This window comes from Danaus plexippus, chromosome 23, assembly GCF_018135715.1.
Source record: "Danaus plexippus chromosome 23, MEX_DaPlex, whole genome shotgun sequence".
NCBI lineage: Eukaryota > Metazoa > Arthropoda > Insecta > Lepidoptera > Nymphalidae > Danaus > Danaus plexippus.
This window is the reverse complement of record NC_083551.1, coordinates 734132-751070: the sequence shown is the minus strand read 5'-3', so window position 1 is coordinate 751070 and position 16939 is coordinate 734132. Positions and strand designations below refer to the sequence as shown.

The 16939-nt window shown below is 31.5% G+C and overlaps 2 protein-coding genes across 2 annotated transcripts; one reads left to right on the top strand and one right to left on the bottom strand.

Moving 5' to 3' along the window:
* Nucleotides 1-3330: 3330 nt before the first annotated feature.
* LOC116774838 (TGF-beta-activated kinase 1 and MAP3K7-binding protein 1-like) lies at nt 3331-7203 on the top strand. Its single transcript, XM_032667614.2, has 6 exons — nt 3331-3579; nt 3916-4050; nt 4290-4410; nt 4786-5050; nt 5899-6055; nt 6573-7203. Exons 1-6 carry the CDS (start codon nt 3443-3445, stop codon nt 7135-7137), a joined length of 1380 nt encoding a protein of 459 aa, XP_032523505.2. The 5' UTR covers nt 3331-3442; the 3' UTR covers nt 7138-7203.
* An 876-nt stretch (nt 7204-8079) lies between these two features.
* Nucleotides 8080-12563, bottom strand: LOC116774791 (26S proteasome regulatory subunit 10B). Its single transcript, XM_032667549.2, has 9 exons — nt 12371-12563; nt 12052-12171; nt 11698-11834; nt 11382-11480; nt 10871-11020; nt 10383-10506; nt 9665-9875; nt 8702-8867; nt 8080-8208 (listed from the first exon to the last, which is right to left on the bottom strand). The coding sequence occupies exons 1-9, from the start codon at nt 12453-12455 to the stop codon at nt 8131-8133; spliced, it is 1170 nt and encodes a 389-aa protein (XP_032523440.1). The 5' UTR covers nt 12456-12563; the 3' UTR covers nt 8080-8130.
* Nucleotides 12564-16939: the final 4376 nt, after the last annotated feature.

The window sequence follows — 16939 nt, the reverse complement described above, 5'->3', positions numbered from 1 at the left end:
ATGGATTCAATTAAGTATGTTATAGATTAATCTTTTAATTTTTGTAAGCAGAAAATAAATGTTTTATTTATTCCATAAAAAAAAACATAGGTAAGATAACACGCACGTGTAAATGTAAAAATGTCAATATAATTAAATTATACGTAGGTAAAATTTTATTTTTGATTTCGCTTCAAATAAATACAAGAAAGATACTGATGTCGGTAGTTTAAAAACCTTTCTACCGTCACTGCCTTGTATACATAGGAGTTAACATAATTTATCTCATTTTCTCTTATATTAGCCAAAGAAACTAAGCAAATATGAAAACTGGATTTCATCTATTGTGAGTTTTTAGCTGAGCAGTATTGATGAAAGCTTGTTGTAGTAGTAATTTTTGGTTATTTATTTTAGTAAAGCACTGAATAATTATTCTTCCCTGTATTTTATTAACAACATACGAAGTTCTCCAAATGTGTCATTGATAATTTGGCTATAGAAAATTTTGCTTCATTGGTTTTATTGGTATATATATATATATTTAACAAAGAAGTCATATATCGCCGCGTTCGTCAAAGCCAAACTGTATTTTAACTATAATTGGAGCGAGTCAAGAACATATTGTACAAGTTCATGTTTATCGTAGATTTGCTGGAATGGCAAAACTGTAATAATATCCGACAATAATTTGGAACAGTTTAGAATTGAAGCAAATATATCGTAATAATAAAATCGCTGTGTTATGATTAACTTCCTGACTTTATAATAATTTTATAGCGAGCACGAGAAGTAGACTTATTGTTAATAATCTTTTATCTTCAGTACAATGCATTGTTAAATTAGATAGATACGTATAATATTAATATATGGTTATACCATATTTGACACAACTACCAACTAAACCACCTAAAAAATGTTATTAAATTTAAGAAAGCGTTTTAGTTTCATTTACCATTTTTTTGTTTTTTGCCATCTTAGTGTTCAGACAAAATGAGTTTACGATTCGGCTAAAAAACAAACACTACATTAAGTAAGCTTCAAAGCCTACTTTTTGACGTTAAATTTATGTCATGATACTGAATTTATTTACTTTGTTTAGAAGTAAATAATACAATATTTGCTACTTTGTTAATAATATTTGAAGAAATAGATATTTCGACAATGTATATTTTTCTAAAAATTCATAATATGATTTGAGATTACAGAAACTTTTTAACAATTTTTCAACAACAATTTGTTTAAGCCCTTCATAACATCAGAATAATGAGTCTCCAAACCACTAAGAAGAGATTAAAATTATTGTATGATAATTTTTTACTTAAATTTTTATTTAAACCATTTCGCACCTTATAACGTAACTAATTGCTTTTTTATATAAACGAAACTAACATTTTCGGATTACTACGCGTTGTTTTATTATTTTTAAAAACTACATACTCTGGACGGGCAGACTAGATGACACCTTGCTGCAAGGTAGCCGAAACGTCGGGAGTATGTATAAAAGAGACGAAACCTCTTAGCATTCAATGGATTTCAACGGTGCCTGGGATTTGCGACCCAGGTGTAGGTTTAGGGACTCCTATCTATCGCGCGTTAAACGCTCACTTCCACCGTCCAAGTTCCTGTCTCTACCTAGCCAAATTTAAAAAGAACCTACTAGAGCTGCCTTCGAAGTACGTTCCAAGAATGAATTGATATTAGTTCTGGACAGGGCCCAAGTCTTTTAGTAGGTTGTACAGAGATTTTGCCCTTATACGTCTCACTCCCACTTCTACTGCGTACAAATCCACGACGAACCTATTTCGAGTGAGTTCATTTGTGAGCTCGAAATATTTATTGATATTGATGGCATGGTCTCTGGGGAAGTTGTTTTCCCAAGGAACCGTAAGCTCTATTATCACAGGGCGCTTTAAAATTCAAGAATACATAAATATATCTGGTCTGGAGGCCGACGCACAAATATCCTCGGGGATTTTGTATTGTTTCTCATACGTATCCATAATTATAGTCCAATCCGAAGCCACTTTAAGGATAGAGTAAGGCTTGACGTTTGATTTTGCAGCCCTAGTGGCTTCACTCACAAAACCTATTAATCGCTCGTTTATGGTTAATTCCATTTGCGCTCTTTCTACCGAAAGACTAACCGCTTCACGTATGATTTCCAGAACCCTATCGTGACGACGCGAGTATAGACCGCTATCCAGGAGTACCTTACATCCCACCACCAAATACTTAGCAGTTCCAACTGCCTTCCCACAGATATAGCAACTTTTTTCGGAAACCGAAAATATTTGTTTCATTTAAATGAATACTCGCGAAAGTCTTAGATCAAATTCTTTTTATATGTACTTAGAATATAGAGACGTGATTCTTAAGCATCCAAAATGCTCAAAGCTTCTTACAAAGTTTTCACTTGATAAATAATGTGTATGTTTTGTTGAAAAGAACCTTACAGCTGGAATTATTCAAGTTAAAAACTTTTTATTAGAAACAATTCTTATAAAAACAAACTTCGCTAATTACAAAAATTCTTAATCAACACTTCATGAGCTCTTAAATTGTCTTAATCCATGACAGTCTACTTTTTTATTACTTCTGCGTCCTGTTATAAAATACCTAATCGAAAAACCACCTTCAAAACATTTTTTCATTATATAGATTTAAAACATTAAGTTTTATGTAATTACCTCAAAAGCTAACCTGTAAATATTATCTGCGTGTTTCAAACTTTCAACCTCATCTAACTAATCTCATGAGAAGAAATAACAATATCTAAACTTTTTTATTTATAGTGTATTTCGGAAATGGCCTAGAAAGTTAATAAGGAACGATCATGATAAAAACCTAAGACACGTCTGTCATTGGTATAATAAATATTGTTATTTGTTATTAATATTATATGAACTAAAAAAAAATACATCAGTCCCAATGTCCTAAAATATTTATTTTTATTTAACTATCTCTATAAAAAAAATATATTTTGAATTCAGATTTTTAAGATATTATAATTTTTTTTAAATAATCGAATTATAAAAACAATTGGAACTGTGAGACACTTTGATATGTACATTTCGTCAATAATCGACAATATTTCGACAATGGGTGGTGAAAAGAAATCGAAAGCTTGAGTAAAATGTAATATTTAAAATCGCGTAGTGTATCGGAAGGCCATACTACTTTTAAACTTAAATTACTATTGAGAAAGTAAAGGTCTTTTTTATAAATAATTATAAATAAAGGAACTACACGAATGTGTACAACGTACTAAAATATAATGCACAAAATACTTTTCAAGTGTTATAACAAAACGCTATATCAAGTTATGAAAGCTGTCAGAAATACAAATCGTCTGTCAGTATTAAATGTCATATATAATTATTTATTTTGGTACTTAAGAGATTAATTATATTTTACATAGTGAAACAAATGAAACTATAAGTTTTGCTCTGCAATAAATTCGAGAATGATTGCAAGACCATGGACCGATGATTTGCCGAAATGTCGAAATACGTGTGTTGCTTCTTATTTGTCTCCATTCGATGGGAATGCTAGTTCTAACGACGATTATCTTTGCTTTTACTGCCAGACTGAAGACAATTCGTAAGTATTTAGAGTATAAATCTAACTAAATGGTAAGCTTTCTGGTTACAAATACTTGCATTGGAATAAAAGTCCATGGAATGACCAAATCTAAACGATAGATTATTATTCCAAAACTATTTTTAGTTTAGATAACGTTTAGATCTGAAACGTTTGTTATCTTACGAAGAATCCGTTTCACATAAATATAAAGGTGATATAATTTGTATGATGATGTTTTAAAGATAGAATATCTCAGTTTCCACTGATATAATTGATTAAATTTTACCTTCTTAGTTCTGAGAAGGGAACACACATTTAAAAAGAGCTTATTTATATAATTACTATTATCTACAGCTGTCTATATGGAGTGTTTGAACCTCACAATGGGTTGGACGCAGCTCGTTTCATTATGCAGCGAATGGCGGCTGAGTTGCTTTTCCCACCACCCACCGCGGCCAGTACTGATGAAGAAATCCGGGAAAAATTAAGGTTTGTACTATATTACAGTTAAGTAATATTTCATAAATTGAGAGATTTAAGTGAATTAAATATCAGTTGTTTGTTTCTTAATTATTAATATTTTGATAAAATATTCTCCACACCCAGTCAATTATAAGACCAACGTAACAGTTCAATTTCCAAACTCGTATATGTAAAATTTTTCTAATAAACTTAATAAACTGCTGATAGGGAAGAATTATATATATATATTTTAAGTTTTATTTCAGAAATGCCTTTGTGTCAGTAGAAAAAGCATACATAGAAAATTACGATGGTATGATTGCCGAGAGAACGAGCCTACAATATAGATTACAAATACTTAATGCACATACAACACATAATGCACAGGTAATCATTTAGTTTGTGTGTTTAAGGTGTAGCTTATGTGTGTTTTATTTAGCTAGGAGTATATAGACATGTGGCTATTATTAAAATTTCCTAAATAAATCTAGTTTAAAATAAAATCATGAGAGAACCTATTTATTTCTGATAAACCAAATTTTGTAACATTTGAAGAATTGCATATAAATGATAGAAAAAAAAACAGTTCAAAGCATTGCTTCGTCTGACTGTTTGGGAGCCTTGAATAAAATTATGATTAAATTGTTCTCATTAAAATCAGTGTTTAAGAATTCTTGTATGACGTCGCTAAGTTTCAAACAGACTTGTTAATGTTACATTAACTTGATAGTTAATAAAAATGTTGTCTCAAATTTATTTTAGATGTCACAAAATTACAACAGTATTTTAAAACGTCTGAAGGAAATTGACCAGCACTTGTCGGGTGGGGCCACAGTTGTCGTGGCACTGGTGCACCACAACAAACTTTTTGTGGCTAATGTTGGTGAAACCCGTGCGTTATTGTGCAGAACTGATGACAATGGTGTATTACGAGTGATCCAGTTAACGGTCGACCACAGTTTGAACAATGAAGACGAACTGTTGAGGCTCTCTCACCTTGGGTTGGATGTTAATAAGTTCAGAAATGGTTTGTGCCATTGAATTTCTATTCCTGATATAAAAAAATTTATCAAAAGTTATTGTTGTATCCAATAAAATTTTATTACAATCTTTACATATTTATTGCTAGTAGCAACACTGAATGACGGAACCATTCATAGTAAAATCTATCTACACACTTGACATCATATTATAAAACTAAGCAAGTACAACTAATACACAACAGTTGTACTGATACTAGGGAATTATATGGGGTGGCAACCGGAGGTTCCAGGAAACTACGGAATTTACTTATATGTATATTATAATAAGAATTACTTATTATAACTTATAACCTATACTTAAGACTACATAATTGCCCCGATGTTAGGATAGCAATCCCATTCCATAGCTTGTGTGGTATCAGGAATCTTCTGGTTCACACCGCTTGGTGTTCTTTCTGCGGAGTCAGTGATGTCACTCACTATATGTTTTATTCATACAACGATGTTGCCCCGGCGATGTTCATTTATTTTTTAATATGTCGCAAGTACGTAACAAGGAGTTGAATTTGATTATACATCGAAAGACACGAACAGTAATTAAACATGAAATCTCGAGTATTTCATATCCGTATTGGATGTGGTAATAGATGGCAATCAGTTTTACCGATTTACCTAGAGCTAAACACTAAAAACGGCTAGACTTATAAGACAAGAATAAAAGCTAAAAAATGTATATATGATTATAGGTCATAAATATTAGATATGAGATAAAATTGTGATATATATATATATGTTTTTTATATTTGAATGATTAATAAATTACTCAATTTAATATCAAATTTTAAATGAAAGTCAGAAATACATATTGTAACAACATTTTTTTTTATTACAGCACAGTATCTTGGAAATCAAACGGGCACAAGATGTCTTGGTAACTATCTTGTGAAAGGCCTCTACCGAGCATTCCCTGGCCTCGGCAGTGCAACCAGCGACCCCGTGATAGCTCAACCAGAGATACACGGACCAATCAAACTTGATGAATCATGCAGGTTAATATAATTATTATGAAAATTTCATTCTAATAGTTTTTTTTGTTTCCATACTGTATTAGACCATGTGACTTCCTTTGCTGTATCCTTTGTATGTTTTTTTAATTATAAGTCAATTAATTAAAATTACACCTAATATATACAAAAAACATATTTCCTATAAATATTAGGCTTCGTTCACACGGCATTGTCCTGCACGTTTTTTTGCAGTATACGTCTTAACGTATAAATAGTGACCATACAACGCACATAGATCCATTCACACGTATAAGCGGTACACGTTTTTCTGCCGTACAATCGTCGTGTGAATGGATCTATATGCGTTGTATGGTCACTGTTTATACGTTAAGACGTGTACTGCAAAAAAACGTGCAGGACAATGCCGTGTGAACGAAGCCTTAAACTATTAATATGCCTTTAATTCTTTAGAATTATTGAACAATATAAATTTAGGATATTTTTTAAGCTATTTTTCTAATAAATTAGAGGATTTAATTAAATAATTTTGATACCACAGATTTCTAGTTCTAGTCACCGCTGGTGTGTACAAAAGACTGCAAGAGGTGAAAGGCGGCATTGAACAAACTAACAAACAACTCTCACAGCTCGTCGTAGAAAATTTCCGGAAAGAATTGGATTTCAATAAAATCAGTCAGTCAGTGTTAGAAGAGATTGAAGAAGAATTCCTTTCATATTGCATCAATAATAATTTAACACCAAAATCCAATACACATGTAACCTTACTGATACGAAACTTCAATTTCCTTCCCCCCATCCCTCAAAGAGAAACAAATACAGTTCAAAAACAGAATGCTGTCAGATTCAATCCGATAGTTCAATCAAAATCGAATACGCTCCTGAACGAAATCGATTCTGAACTGTATTCGTCCGGTACTAATGATATGGGAACTAACGATTCAAACATCGATACAAATAGATCGATCGAATCATCATCCGATATATATCCGAGTCGTCCATATGAAAAAGATAAACGTATTAAGGGTTATGTAGATTTCTCCTGCTATTATGAAAACGTAGCTAAAGCTAGGAAGAATGGTACACTACCTAGTTTCATTAATTAAAAATAATTAAACTAAAGATTTATTGTTATATGAGAATGTTGCCTTAATAAAATAAGATGACTATTTCGACTTTTTTTTATTTATGTCAACACGTGGTACCAATGTGAACGAATCAGAGTCGGGACCGAATAAATTCCAATAACAATGTTTTTAACGTTAAAATAATATTAAGAAACAATTAATTGAAATATTATTCTCCTGAATTTATCGTTCAAAACTTTTATATAGTTGGGACAACTATAACATTAGAAATCCTAAAAGATATCGAAAATGATATAAGAATTATAGGTTAAAAAAAATCACAGTGCGTGGAGTCCGTTTGCGCGGAAAAACAATAACTTCGTAATATGGAAATGAATATGAATTATACGTACATATGTTCAAACAAAAAAGGTAATGAATATTATATATAAATTAATATAGAACAACTAGTACGTATTTCAGCTAATTTGACCACGCTCACTGTTTACTTCGCGGCATAGCAAGAAAAGCATGAGCATTTGCTTGGAATCAACCGACTCGCTCTCTTTCTCTCTCCTACTTTCTGCATTTGTGTATCTTTCTTTCTCTCCCTCTTTCGTTAGAACATTTGACGCTACTCGTAGCCAACGCGTGCTGGCCCGTATCAGGTATAGTACGCACATTCTTTCTCTTTTGATCCCGCCTTCCCCCATTAGCGTTTAACGTTTAACGCAACTTTGTCGGAAGTCGCATAAGTTTCACTTCAAAAATATCGTAATTTTCTTCCACAATATTTAGTGATGGTTTCTATGAGTGTTCAATGTACTTTTTTAACTGTCAATATAGTTTGCTTTTCATATATTTTTATTGCAATAATTACTTAATATGCTACATTCTTCAAATAAGTAATGTGGAATAGTGAATAAAGCCTAAATATAGATAAAAAAAGTTGATATTTAATTCAAGCAATGAAAAAATAGACACGGTTATATAATATTTATTAATATATAATGATACAAATGAAACGCAACATTAGACGGGCTTATAATCAAGCTTGCTTTCTAGCTTCTTGTTGTCGGCGACCTTACGAACCGCTTTCATGAGATCCTCCTGGAAATATATATCGTATAAGGTAAGTAAACTTCTTTTACTTTAAGAAAAGCCATATGATATAAATAACATATTTGTTTTTTGAAATTGAACCTTACTGCATCTACATAAAATCCTAATAAAATTAAAGTGCCCTAATCTGTTTGAAGTCATTCGTTCATTAAATTAAATCAAATAAATGTTATTAATTTGAAAAACTTCTAGAATTTTAACGAAATAAATATATATATTTCATTAAAATTTATATATATATATTGATATATGATTGAAGTAAGATAATTTACTTTGCAATTCACCTTTGAAAATTTTTACCTTAAATATGTTACACAATAGCAGCTATTTAAATAGTTTAAATATTTGGATCAAAATCAAAAAATTTAAAAACATTCTTGAATCGAGAAGTCAAAAGTAAGCAATATTAATGGTCCATGAATACAAGTAATATTTCACAGAACCTCCTATTTTCCAAGTCGGTTTAATATCATAGTGTCACCTGTATGATGTATTCCCTCTCGGCTCGTATAGCGAACAGCCCAGCCTCGGTGCAGACATTCCTGAGATCAGCCCCGTTGAATGCATCTGATAATTTCACCACTGCTTCATAGTCCATCTCACCGTGCTTGGCGATTGGGGAAGCATGGATCTTGAGGATTTCTAGTCTGAGGAAAGATATATTTATATATATATTTGTATGATCTTGGAATAACAACTTTTGCAGATCTAGTTCCCAAGATAGTAATATTATTCGGTTCAGTATCCCGAAAAAATAAATACACGTGATATATTATTACAACCCCTCCCCCCCCCCTGTGGTATTTCGTGATTTTATATATACCCCCTCCCCCCTTTCGAATCTCACGTAATTAATGGCCGGCCGCATAGTTATATAATATTGTTTATCATACCATGTGTTGAGAATATTATATGTATTTTTAAGTTAATATGTAATCCACAACAAACTTTTGTGTGTAACTTAACTATATTTTACACCCAATAGCTTTATTTGGTGAAGTTTTAAGGCATTTATCGCAATGACTTATACAAATAAACTATACTAATGTAATTGTATAAGAAATGTCAAGTAATGATTGTCAATTATGATATTCACGTTATATTTATATCGATAGCTACTAACAACCATTATATTTAGGACCGTATGTCCCATACTACAATCCTAGCCAATCTCTTTAGTCATCAAAATCCAGTCAGACTTGACCTTTCCGTTTTAACTCTCACTACCCACAAGTACAATACATTATGCGCTCACATGTAACATAAATATCAAGATATACTGGATGCTCATTATTATGATATCCCAATACACCTACTCATTCTCACCAGCAACTGTTTCAGTCTACATAATTTACAAGAATTATATGGATCCTTGTGTGTGGAAACCTTAATTCGTGTAATACTCTTGATAAAATGAATTTATGTAAAGGCATCCTTAGCTCACCGAGCCTGTTCATTTGGGAGTGGTATCTCGATCTTCCTATCAAGTCTCCCGGGTCTAAGCAGTGCTGGGTCTAATGTATCTGGTCGGTTGGTCGCCATAATGATCTTGACTTGACCCAACGAATCAAACCCGTCCATCTGGTTCAGGAGTTCCATGAGGGTTCTTTGTATCTCTCTATCAGCGCTCGTCCCTTCGGAGAAACGTCTCCCACCTGAAAGTTTCAATTAATAAGACTATAATTTTGTAAACTATTCAAAAGTACATTGTCAGGCTGTGATCACTGTTGCTGCACGGTAACAGAAACGTCGGGAGTATGTTTTTAAAAATTACTATAAGTGTAGTTAAAACCGAAAAATGTTAGTTTTATTTCAATGAATACTCGCGAAAATCTTATATCTCCTAACACATAAATTTTACATACAATTGTATAGCAATATCTGGATTGATACTGCTATTAAATTTATATAGAAAATATGGAAGGAAAATTTTTTACAAGCAGTATTCAAACCTTGTACCCCTGAAATGTCACATTCCAATTGCTTTGGAATTTAAGCTATCAGGTCCTATTATTCTGTAATATCTATATCATTCCATGTTTTTTTTATTATGCTATTGTATTTGGGTTAAAACTACCTATATCTATATCTTTACATTTAAGAAGAATACTTTATCTAAATAAATATAAAATTTAAAATTGTATTATTTAAAAACGTCATACCGATAGCATCAATTTCATCCATAAATATGATACACGGTTGGTGGTCACGAGCATAGTTGAACATCTCACGGATGAGACGAGCTGATTCTCCGATATATTTATCAACAATAGCCGAGGACACCACCTGGAAAGGGTTTACTTAAATTACTTCCTATTATCAAAGCAATGTTCAGAAAAAAATGTCTATTGAAAATTTTATTAAATCACATTGTATGAAAAATCTGTATATATAAGCCTGAGGATTGAAATCCAACTTGCGTCTTACGCTTTCTCTTTATATTTTAGATAATACTGTGTTATGTATAAGTTATTCTTGCTCGGTATTGTCAAATAGTGTGAAGTCAAGAGTGATAGGTATATTAACTTATTGTATTATGCATTAGTTCCTGTCATTCAGTCTTACTACCACAGTATACACATGACGAATTTAAAAGTTATATTTAATACTACAGCATGTTAATTCTATACTTTATACTTATATACTGCACCTTGAGGAAGTTAGCGTCTAATTGAGAAGCGACAGCCCTAGCGAGTAAAGTCTTTCCAGTACCAGGTGGTCCGTACAGGAGGCAACCCTTGGGAGGTGTGATGCCAACACGGACAAACAACTCGGGATTCATCAGAGGTAACTCTATAACCTGAAAAAGTCATACATAATATTTTATAATAGACATAACTACCTCCATTGAGTAAGAACAAAAAACTTTGTATGACAATTTACTTTTGTACTTCAATTTCAATGCAATCAATTAATTTTTGCTCTCAAACAAATTAACTCTTCAGTTATATTTTTTTTTTTTTTATATCCACAAAAGGATTCACACCCCAAAAGATAACATTCCAAATTTTCTAGTAAATCTTTAGAAATTAAAAGTTTTAATGGAAAAATATGTTGTAAATAGTAATTTTGTAATTTACAACAACTCAAACAAAACTGAAGTGAACAACATACAATTCGAGGCCATTGAGGGTTTTTGACAGTTTTTGTTCCTAACTAACCTCTCTCAACTGTCGTATCTGTTCTTGGAGACCACCAATAGCTGAATATGTCACGTCACCGGGATCTTCGTGACTCATGTTGTATACTAAGGGGTCCACCTGGAAATTAAATAAAATATATACACACATACATGCTAGTATTACTATTACTTACAATGGTATTTATACAATGAGTATATTATATGTGAAATATCAAGACTGAGAATCCGCTAAGTAAGCTTATATTCAATATTAAGAAACTTTTATATGTGCATTTAATAATAATAAATTAGGCAAAAGACAAAAATTAAGACAAAGGCACCAAATAATACATTACCTCCCTCGGCAGATGTCTCATTATAGTTAGTGTTGTCATATCTAGAGCAACTCGAGTTCCACCTTTCAACCTATTCTTGTCAAGCTGACGACGACAACCAACAACATAACGAGGACCATTTGTAGCTTTTACAATGACTGAAAAAGCAAATTTAATGTCTTAAAAATAATCTATCATAGCTAACCATGCTCCTTAAATATTATATAATTTACATGTTTTCTGGTTTTGAAAAAACAAAGGATAAAATGATATGAGAAACAATGGTTCTTTAAATAAGTTTTAGCTGTAGATGAAATCTAAATGAAGATTTTTTTTGTTGATTTTCTTATTGTTTTTGTTATAATATAAACATACATTTCTCCTCAGTCAGCTGCTTCAGGACTTCTCCAACTATCTGGCCAACACTTTGCAGTGCTTTTAGATCATTCTCACTTTTGTCGTACTGTTTGGTGAGGTCTTTCAACTGTTCGCGCACTGAAATATTCAATCGTTCATTACTTTCGTTTACCTTAGCGATCAATAATATTGAAATGAAAAAAGTTTAATTCAGTTAAAAAATACTCTAAAATTGAATGTAATATATATTTTTATCGAAAAAATAAGTTTGAAATTCAATTTTAAAATATAGTGATTACGATGATTCGGCATAATTATCCTATATAACAATACTTACTATCTTTAAGCCTTGATTCCACTTCTTTGTGTTCCATTAACTTCTTTCGATAATCTTGAAAAGCCTTCTCTCTCATAGAATCCATGTTTATATTTTCTTATTTGGTCTATTTAATTGTGAACAACTAATCCGTTTTCTTCTAACGCCAACAAAATGATACTCTGAAATCAGATTCTTGACATTGACAAATTATATATCAGCACAGACAAAAAATATTGTATAGTAATTTCAGCTGTTCTAAAGATAAAACAAAAGTACCGAATGTTTTATTAATCAGCCGGTATTACCCTATAACAATATAATAACATTAGTGTGAATAAAACCTTATCATAATTAAAAAATAATAAACCTGTAAACCAGACAGTATTTTTTTTATCCCCTCTCGTAAATAGTTACTTATCAATTGAAAAGCTGTTCTGCAAAAAATAAAGTGTTCAGTATTATTTTAACTTTATTAAGCGCTTATTACTTTTCTTAATCATCTGAATACACGGAAAAATTAATTTAAAAAAATATTCTTAATTATCTCAATACACGTGGAAATCTACTCTTTAATCATCTGAATACACGTGGAAAATCTTAAATATCATCGTATATTTTAAATATCATCGTATATCTTAAATATCATCACACATTTAGCGCGTTTATAAATATCATAAAGACGTATTCAATGTTTAAATACAAGTTATACATATGTAACAATATTGGATTGCTATAACTTCTGTAATAATCGGTAAGGAGCTCAATATAATGACAATATGTAAATCATAACAAAGCCTCTTCCAATACTCCAGAGACAATGAATGAGTTACAAAACGTCCATTTTATTAGTTAGTAACGAATGCACTTCTATTGCCTATACATTATAATTATTTATTTCCTTGTGTTAACTGTATATATATATATTAATGTTTACTATATCAATATATATCACAGTTAATATATAAAAAATATGAATTATATTTGTAACAGGCAATGATTACAAAATTCCAATACTCATAATGCATTTGAAATTGAAGCAAAAATGATTTAAATCCAACAATCTTGTATTGTTTTAATGAATGGATGACAGACGAAGAAGTAACTTCTGTTAAATTGCTTAAATCTGGACTCACTGATAAATAGATAAAGTTTACAAAGCATGAATTAACCAAGAAGAGTATGAGTATTATACCAACCCGTGAAAAACATTAATACTGTTGGTATTAATGTCTACGATAAGCGGATTAGGTTTCGTACTAGGCATGGGGATGTTACACAATTTATATTTTATTAGACGATTCGATCCTTGGGAGCTCATTGTTTAATAGTATGGAAGCTTTTCCGATAAACCATATTGTTTCATATAAAATGCAAGCGATATGTTCTGTGCCTATATACATTTTGAAAATATTAATTTGTCGAATTGACAAAATGGACACAATCGGGAGTTTAACATGGCAACTCTCGTGTATATTATGTATATTTATTGTGTATATTATATATAGTATATGTGTATATTTCGTATCAATTATTCCAATTACATGGGCATATCTATCTGAGGACAATAAAGTTTTTTTTATAGAAATACAAAATTAACCTCAAAGTTTTATCGTTAACGTATATTTTTTCGTTTAATTATAGTGCTTACTTTTCAATATAATTAAAACAAATTAAATAAATAGAATATAACGTCGTGGTTGCCTGGAGGCTAAGGGCCCGCCTCTCACACGTGAGGGCACGAGTTCGAAACCTGACAAGAGTCAATGTGATCTTTTCATATCTACTTTCTAAGAGTATTTAAACACCACTTACAGACGGTGAAGGAAAACATCGTGAGGAAACCTGGTCTTATAATCTCAAATTATAAGATTGAAATCGCCAACCCGTCTTGAGCAAGCGTGGTGATTAATGCTCTAACCTTCCCCATGTGAGAAGAGGCCTTTGCTCAGCAGTGGGCTCCGATAGGCTGATGATGATGATGAAATAGAATATATACATGGAAATATTTCTCTTGATTTTTTTTATTATTAATGAAAGTTAGAAAATTGTTATTCACTTGCAAAATTTCTATTGAAACCTTTGAGTCTATTCAACTTTGTTATGTTTTGTTATGAATATTAAAGTATCATAACATCAGTTATTCCCGGAGGGCAATTAAACCTTTTATACTGTTATAATATTATACTATGCTCCTTTATGTATTACAAAATAAGGTGAAGCTTTTATAATATATTATTTTTTGATAATAAGCACCAACATTTTATTTTATACTCTTTTTTATTTAAATCATCGACTATCACCTATTGGGTCTAGTCTAGTTTGTATTTCATTAATTGTTTTAGTGTTTCGGTTACCATTCGAATAGTATTTAGAGAGTAAAAGTGAAGATCTATTCTTAACTTAGCCAAAATATAAATTGTCCACCATTTTAACAGACAAGTTTATTTGATTTTAAATGTTGTTGAGGTCATCCATAAAGTACGTGACACGTTAATGGGGGGTGGGGGGAGGATATCGCCGAAGTGTGACATCGTTTAACAAGGGCCATGAGGGGGGAGGATCAATAGTTTTGTGATGTCCCATATTATTTTTTTTAGAGCCTAGCTGTGTTCAAGTTACTGCAGCACGAACATGGGCTGGCTCGACCGGGGAAGTACCACCCTCTCACAGAAGATCGGCGTGAAGTAGTCTTTACTGCCAGCATTTCGTCCGATGAGTCAAAGAGTCGGTTGTTCTTTCCTTTTTTCCACACTTTCCTGTCCTTTTCCTTTTTCTTCCCTTTCCCACCTTTCCCTCCCCCTCTTCCTCAATCAAGGGTGGCAAAACATCCGAAAAGCTATGTTGCGGTTGTCCATGGGCGACGGTACTACCTCCATCAGGTAGGCCGTCTGCTAAGTTACCCCCTTTAGAATAGAAAAAAATTAAAATAATTAGAAAACAAAATGAAAATACCTGTTTGCTCTCAGTTAACTTTAAATACAATCATAAATTTAAAAAATGTGTGATATCACATCAGGAGGAAGGGGGGTTAAAATATGTGATAATGATAGGGGGAGGGGTTCAAAAGTCCTAAAATTCGTGTGACGTACTTTATGGATGGCCCCTTACCTACTTATTGTATTTTTGTTCTAACCACATGCTCTAAAATACGATAAAAAGTTTTACTTGATGATATATAAACATGGAGAATTTAAAAATAATAAAAATAAGCATACCCAAGATCAAAGTAAAGTAAAGCCAGTATCGTATAAATAAATACTTAGATTATGAATAAAAGGAGTTTGGGTGATTTTGAAAATTAATTTTATTATGAAAAATTTTTGTTACAATCATAAACGTTAAGAATTTACAAACAAATTTGTATTTTATTTGTATACAACAAATCTTTCGGACCTGTTTGCTAAAAAGCTAACCGATTTCCGTAAATTAAATTGTTCAGTTGGTTTTTGTGGCTAGTAAAAAAAGGTCATTTCATGTGACCGAAAACGGAATTTGCATTCTACTTAGAATGAAAATGTATATTAGGGTACGTGAAATTAGTATCACAACGAGACTTGCAAATATTTAGCTTTAAAAAATAAATATTTGCTATTGTTTTACTCTTCTGATGTTTCATAAATTATCTGTGCTATCGCAAATGACGGGAACGTGACGGGTGAGTTTTTGTATCGTGATTTGATCTTGTCACAAGTTTTTTGTTACTTTGTATTTTTCATCTGCATTGTCTCATTTCAGTTTTATCATATACTATACTAGCTGTCCGGATAAAATTCGTTCTGTCTAAAGTTATGAGTAAAAATTTAATATATTTAACGTTTTTCGAATCATCAAATAATTATTATTCCATCAATAGACAAAACTAAGTTTTAAATTTTGTAGACTATAATACTTTATAAACTTGATACTCATTCTAATGCTTTATAGTTTATGGTATACAATTTTTTTGTTCGGTTTGGCGTGTAAACAAATAACGCTGATGGTTTCTCAATACAGGAGTAGGCATCATACAATTGCCCATGCGAGAAACATAGATTTTCCAGATTAACGGCTCAAACATTTGAAGACTGACCCTGTGATTTACTCATGGTTATTGCGAAAGCAAACCGCAGTGGAAATAGCAGTTATTTATGTTGCGTTGACACTACAATACATATGAACAGTTTTTACCTGCTAACATTATATACAAGCAGTCTGATCAACGAATGTAAATTCCATAAACGCGCACTTTTTTTTGTAATATTGACTTTGACAATTTACGACAAATGTTTGCAGTAAATTTTTGTTCAAAAAAAATATTAAAGGTTGTCTTTTAAATACCTTTGATGGGCGTTTAGGAATAAAAATTAGCTCAAACGGTCGACCGTCTATCAAGTTACGCGCTTAACATCCATTTTGATTTACACAGATTATTTTCTAGTTACAAATCTCTATAATTGTTATTTACATACCATTACATAAGGTCTAGTCTAGGTCTACTTTTATTCCAAATTAAAGTTTTTAAAAGTTGATTTTTTAGTCCAGTATTATGTATATATACTCGTATAGTACAGCAGGTTAAGATCCATTATGTGCGTATTAAAGTAAAAA

Coding starts and splice junctions, on each gene's coding strand:
- LOC116774838 (XM_032667614.2), top strand. CDS start 3,443: ATGATTGCAAGACCATGGACCGATGATTTGCCGAAATGTCGAAATACG. Junction 3,580..3,915: donor TGCCAGACTGAAGACAATTC/GTAAGTATTTAG, acceptor TATTATCTACAG/CTGTCTATATGGAGTGTTTG. Junction 4,051..4,289: donor GAAATCCGGGAAAAATTAAG/GTTTGTACTATA, acceptor GTTTTATTTCAG/AAATGCCTTTGTGTCAGTAG.
- LOC116774791 (XM_032667549.2), bottom strand. CDS start 12,455: ATGGATTCTATGAGAGAGAAGGCTTTTCAAGATTATCGAAAGAAGTTA. Junction 11,481..11,697: donor TGAGACATCTGCCGAGGGAG/GTAATGTATTAT, acceptor TTTAATTTCCAG/GTGGACCCCTTAGTATACAA. Junction 10,507..10,870: donor TAGACGCTAACTTCCTCAAG/GTGCAGTATATA, acceptor AACCCTTTCCAG/GTGGTGTCCTCGGCTATTGT.